This window comes from Mus caroli, chromosome 3 (genome assembly GCF_900094665.2).
Source record: "Mus caroli chromosome 3, CAROLI_EIJ_v1.1, whole genome shotgun sequence".
Classification (NCBI taxonomy): domain Eukaryota; kingdom Metazoa; phylum Chordata; class Mammalia; order Rodentia; family Muridae; genus Mus; species Mus caroli.
Window position 1 is genome coordinate 124,832,894 of NC_034572.1, and position 6,420 is coordinate 124,839,313.

General features: G+C 50.0%; 1 protein-coding gene across 1 annotated transcript in view; it reads right to left on the reverse strand.

Annotated features, from left to right (window-relative positions):
- Hadh (hydroxyacyl-CoA dehydrogenase) overlaps positions 1–6,420 on the reverse strand; it is a 40,488-nt gene that overhangs the window by 11,076 nt on the left and 22,992 nt on the right. The window contains exons 3-4 of the mRNA XM_021157598.1: positions 5,669–5,826; positions 2,462–2,588 (exon numbers count right to left, since the gene is read on the reverse strand). Of these exons, the coding sequence (XP_021013257.1) occupies positions 2,462–2,588; positions 5,669–5,826 (285 nt within the window). The remainder of the gene's footprint in view (positions 1–2,461; positions 2,589–5,668; positions 5,827–6,420) is intronic.

The window sequence follows — 6,420 nt, forward strand, 5'->3', positions numbered from 1 at the left end:
TATGGAAGTGTAAGCCGAATAAACCCTTTCCTCCCCAACTTGCTTCTTGGTCATGATGTTTGTGCAGGAATAGAAACCCTGACTAAGACACAGGGTTAGAATTCAAGTGCGCGTTGCTGGGCAGGGCGAGGGAAGTCTTGCGGGCATTTCAGTGGTCCAGATGTCATAGAGGCAAATCCCAGCTGGACCGCTCACAGCCCTTATTGGCATGGGACACTGGACATGTTTCATGAGACTGAAGTGACATTAAAACCACTCTGTCCACATCAGGGGGCTGAGTAAAGACAGACTAGGGGTAGCGTGCCGAGCATGGCGCCTAGTAGGAGAAGGAGCCCAGGAAACCCCAGCTCTGCTTCCTGTCTGTTAATGGAAGTTCGTGCAGTATGTGTCCGTGTGAGCGTGTGTGGAGAGGTCTTGGGGAGGATGGGGGGAGGCTGCTCTTAAGGTTCTCTGCATGGGACCTGCCTCTGCTGCAGATGAGGGGTGCTGTGCCTAAGCCACAGTCACCTGGATTCCTAGTTGAGTACCAGTCTCACCATGCCACCTGCTCCCTCCCACCCAGATGCCCCAGCTCTCGGGCCCCTCAAGGCGCCTCAGAGTGGGTTCCTTGGAGAGGAATGCTTGCTTGCTTTCTTTCTTTCTTTCTTTTTTTTTTTGCCAGCCTGGGTCCTGGAGGGCAGAGCTGGGCAGGAAGTCCTACCCCTAGTTGAGGTGCAGTACCCCCCACTCCAACCCCCATAAGTCAATCATGCTCCAGCAGGAAGCCACACACCAAAGAGTCCATGCACTTGATGGATCTCATTTACTAAAAGGAGGCTACAACATCCATCGGGAGGAGAGGAAAGGGGCTGGGCCTGGAAGGGGTTGTCAGGAGCGGGGGTCGGGGGGGGGTGTCTTAAGGTGGGGGAAGTGAAATATGATCAAAACACATCCTATGAAATTCTCAGAGAACTAATAAAAATTAATTAAAAGCTATAAATACTCAATAGTATCGAACACTTTCCTAGAATATTTTCTAGAAAATGATAACGTTTGCTAAGCATTACCTGTTAACCAATACACTACATTTCTCAAGAAGACGAAGGAAAAAGAACTCTGGCTCGTCTCAGTAGCACTACAGAATGTGCAGAACGCAGACACGCGTCACCCAGTAACTACGACCGACGGATCACTGAGAGCTGAATAAACACCTCTACGTAAGGGCAGACTGCATCTTCTACCTCCCACGACTCTTTCTTCCCACTGCTCACCCCCTTTATAAATATCCAGTTTAGGTAGATAGCTGTTTTGCCTGCCCGCATGCCTGGCCCAACAGGCCAAAGACACTGTGGTATCCCTTGGGACTAGAGTTACAGTCAACTGTCATGTGTGTGATGGGAATTGAACCCAGGTCCTTTGGAAGAGCAGCCCATGCTCCTAACCACTGAGCCATCTCTCCAGCCCATTTCCTACTTCTTCAGCAGCAGCCTAGAAGACCAGAGGAACAAGGTCACAGGACAGGAAAATTCCCGCTGCAGAAAGACTGGACCTGCCACTTGAGAAAAAAAGTGGATACGGAGTGGCCAGAACTGATAAAACACACTTATGGTGGGCATCAGCAGTGCGGGAGACAGAAGGCAGAGAGGCCAGCCATCAACAAGCCCGAGGGCGGCCCCAGCCAGTGTCTGGAGGTTTGCCTGGCTCCACAGTGCAGCATCCCCCACACTTCGCACGGCAATAACTCCCCAACCTCAGACCAAATGCTGCTTTAATGGCAGTCGCTCCCAGAGACCCTCTAATTAACCCCTATAAAAGGCAAGCTGCCACATGTTAGGTGTCAACTGTCTATTCTGACTCCATCTCCCTCCACTGAACTTCCCAGCAAGTGAGCAGAAGCAATCCAAACAGGAAGGCTGGCAAGCCCTGCCTGGCCCCTACTCTCTACCACTCGCCTTTGAGGTCAAGAGGCTCAAGACTACAGGAAGCTGCTTTTAATAGCTCTGATCACAGCATGGAACTGTGCCTCACTGAGACAGTAGTGAAGGGCTGCTGCATGGGACCAGAATTCCCACCAAAAGTGACAGGCGAGCTAGAACCCCATGTCAGAGAAGACCTGCGCATCTCCAGCATGGAGCAAGCTGACCTCAGCAAGACGGCATGAAGGTGTATGGCTCTCCCCTGTCTCTCTCATCATGTCAGTGACCTCGTGTTCCTTCCAGTCTGATGTCCCTGTCAGCACTGCCATTGGCCCTGGCACAGGCACATAAAAAAACAAAGCAAAACAAAACAAAACAAAGTAGAGGAGCCTTCCAAGATATGAGATGCCTTTTCTTCCTTTCCTGAAGAGGACAATTGTGACAACTGATATACAAAGGGGAATTCTTTTTTTTGTTGTTGTTGTTGTTTTTTGTTTTTTTGTATCGACCTTCCAGGTTCCGGTTACGTGTCACGCAACATCAGGACCAGATAGATGCCCACTGACCTCCACAAGCTTCATCATAGGCACGGGGTTGAAAAAGTGAAGGCCGGCAAATCGGTCTTGTCTGGTGGTGGCATTGGCTATGTTTGTGATCTGCAAAGAAGACGTGTTGCTGGCAAAGATGGTGTGTCTGTGGAGAGAAGAAACACGGGAGCCCATGGTCAGCACCACGGCGTTGTATCATCCCGGTGCACGAGGCAGACCTACCACCACTCCCCACCCCACCGCACATCCCGCTGAGGAAGTCAGTCAGAAGGCGCAGCAACAGGAAAGGCTGAAACCAAGCGACTGCGTTTTCTATTTAAATCCCCACATCTTAAATTAGCAGCTTCCAAAGCATCATCATCAGGCTCTCCTGAATTTTTAGAAACTAAAGTTATCTCATCTACACGTATTAGTTAATTTCACGATATGCGAAGGAAAGAGGAGGTAGCTGTTAGTGGGGAGACTACCAGACGTGGCACAGTGAAGTAATCGGATACTTGAAACTGTAAGCAATCCTCAGAGAAACACAGCTGCGCCCCCAGGAGCATGGGACAGTTCCCCCTCTAGTACAGAGCTTTAACTTGGTCATTAGACAAGAATGGAAATGAAGACACAGGCTTTGAACATGGCTGAAGGGAAGTTTAGTCTCAGACAACCTGGGACAGAAGGGTGTACACACACACACACACACACACACACCCCACATGTTCACAGACCTCTGTTTTACAGGCTATCCTGAAAACGCACTTGTCTTATTTTATGCATATAGAACCTTAACTTATCAACTTACAAATCACATACTGTCAGAGACCAAATCCAATTCTCTTCCCAAAACTTCATCTGCTAAGACCAGAAATAAAGTGAGGCTGCCAAAGGCACCAAGGCAAATCCCGTTCCTACATCGCCACCTTGTGGATAACCTACAAACCAGTAGGACGCCCTTTAGCACAGTTGGATCTGGCCCTACTACCCAAGGACAGTGGCCTCTACTGACCATATTCTCTCTAGGGTTGCTGACCAAAGTCAGGGGCTGGCAGGAAGAAACCAGCTGGGGCAAAAAGAAATCAGTAATTTGGAAAAGAGAGACGTCTGTGAGTATCCAAACACACATGTACACCTAGTACCTGGGTGGCTGAGGCAGAAGGATTGTGGGTTGGAGGTTGTCACCTTGGACTACAGAAGAAGACCGTCTTTGGTGGGTGTGTGTAGACTAAGTGGGAAGGTAGGTAAGGGACGAAGGTCTCCGAGGCTTAAGGTCAGGCACTAACAGATCCAACCTCAGGGCAGACTTTTTAAAAATCTAAGGTAGCAACTGGGAAGGTCTTTGAAATCTTCTACCTCAAGACCCTTCAGTCACAGGCTGGAAACTTTGGGCCATCCGCAGGTAAGGTAGAGCTGGCCTGGCCTCCCGACTGCCCCTCCCCCATCCCCTCCTTACCCTCCACTGACACCAGGGGGCGTTGGATGCTCACTGCCACCAGGTGACCTCGCATCAAGGTCAGACTGCTTCAGGAGAACAGTGAAGTCACCTTGTAGACTGGCCTTGGTTTGATGGCCTTCCCAGGCTCTGTGCTGACTTGAGAGACAAACCCCAATACCAGGTGTCCTCTTTGTCCTGTTTCTGAAGCGCTAAATGCACATGACCAGCAGAGTGCTGTACAGGGGACAAGAAGGTCACCAGGACACACACACCTGAGGGTTTACAGCCCCGTAAGCTGATGTGCAAGTGTTTCCTTCAGCCACAGGTCACCGGTGCTTCCCTAAAAATGACTTTTGCTTGTAACTTTACTCCATTCCAATCTAACCAAGAAGGGAAGTGTGGCCAAGTTGACCATGGGCCATAGACACATCACGTGAGCATAAGCACGCGGCGGTGAACTGGCCGGTCGTCATAACTGCCAAAAGCTAAGAGTCAAACACTAAGAGGCGGTCCTAGAGTGTGACCCTACAGTGTTACCTACGTACAATCTTACAAGCCTGGCAACTCCTCCATGACCCTGCTATGGCTGCCTTTCCTGCTGTCCTTCCCAGGAAGCCTGGTGTTCACTGAATGCCCTCAAGCGGGTTCCAATTAAACCCAAATAAAACTGAAAACAGAAAAGTGTTCAAAATGGCACAAAGGCACTTTGCCTTCTGTCCGGTCTGCTCTGAACTCCCCTAGCAGGCATTTATTTAAGACTTTCCCCGTGTCCCACAATGACTGCAGGAAACACACAGGTGTGTGACACTGGACATGGGCACCTATACCCCTCCCTCATGTGCACAAGGAACACAGGATGAAACCCAGTAGTTCTGCAAAGAGGTTACGGAGGTTTGGGGGTCCAGGGAGCCATGGAACTGTGGTGAGCCGGTCCAGAGCAACAGTGGGGTTGAGGTGAGTCCAAGCCTGGGAATCTCTTCCTCTCTGTCCTGCCTGTTTGTCCCCATGCACATAGCCCTGTGCCCTCACAGTTTGCCCCCTGGTGGAGGTCGCACAGCCCAGTAGCCAGGTTGAACTTCCTCTTGCCTTATAAGGTCACGCCCACCGGCACCTGGAATTCCTCCTTATGTAAAAGAGGCATCTCTAGAGTTCTGGCCCAGGCCCATGATGTAGACTCACCCCAAAAGCAGCTACCCACTCACTCTCCAAAGGTTTAAGTAGCCTTTGTTCCCCACATTAAATGAGCTGTCTCACGAAAGCTGCCTCCAGAGAGTCTGTTCTCATTGTGCCTACCGCAGCCTGAGGTCCCTTTTGCTCCTGCCCCTCTCAGGATCCAGAATGGCAGAGGTTTGAATGCGAATAGCCCCTATACACTCAGAGAGAGTGGATTATTGGAGGTGTGGCCTTAGAGGAAAAGGTGTGTCAAAGCTCACTTGGAGGACGGGGGCTTTGAGGTTTCAAATGGTCAAGCCAGGCCTAGTGGCTCCCTCTTCCTGCCGTCTGAAGATCCTGATATAGAACTTTCAGGAACCTGCGCAGCACCACAGGATTGCAGGCCACCAGGCTTCCTGCCATGATGATAATGGACCAACCCTCTGAACTGTAAGCCAGCCCCAAGTAAATATTTCCTCTACAAGAGTTATCACTGCCGTGGTGTCTCTTCACAACAGTAGAAGCCCTAACTAAGACAGAGGTGTTAGGTAGCAGAGAGGCAGGCCTACTGTCGGGAAGGGTCTGTCAAGGGACTCTGTCAAGAGTCAGAGAAGGAGCTTTCAGAAGCCAACCAAAAAAATTCAGCTATGTACTCTGCAGCGAACTTGTCCAGCCTCTGGAACAGCTCGTTCTTCAGCTTCAGGTTCTCCACAATGGCCTCCACCACCAGGTCTGTGCTGTGCACCACAGATGCCGCGTCGGTGCTGGTTGAAAGGCAGCTCAGGGTCTTCTCCACAAACTCATCCCCAGCCTGGGCAGACAAGAAGGAGAAGAGAGTGTTCACTGAGCCCTGCAGGCAAGGGGACAGGCCCTGCTGAGTCAGGGGGGAGGACCGAGAGACCAACACACCCAGAGCCAACAGAAGTCACTGGAAAGTGAGACGGGAAAGCTCCCAGCCTCCCCGTGGAGAGACAAGAGCATCGTGTGCTTCTAGACACCAGGCAAAGGTTAGCTCGTGGACAAACGCAGCAGTGAAGGACATTTGTTTACTGGGGGGAGGAGCCAGAGTGAGTTAATGAATACAGTTTCTGGTCAAAATCATGAAACAGCATTAGAATATTACACGCACAAATAAAACCAGTGTCACCGAATTTAAAAGTGCTGAAAGCAGAGGTAAGAGAGTGTAAAGGAGCAAGCAGGATCAAAATGCACTGTGTCTGTGTAGAAAAACATTGTAAGGGAGGGTAGAACTCCGTTACACAATATACACAAGAAAACACTAAGTGGTTAAAATGGCAAATCTTTTTTTTTTAATCTTTTTTTTTTAACTTTTAATATTTTTTATTACATATTTTCCTCAATTACATTTCCAATGCTATCCCAAAAGTCCCCCATAGCGCCCCCC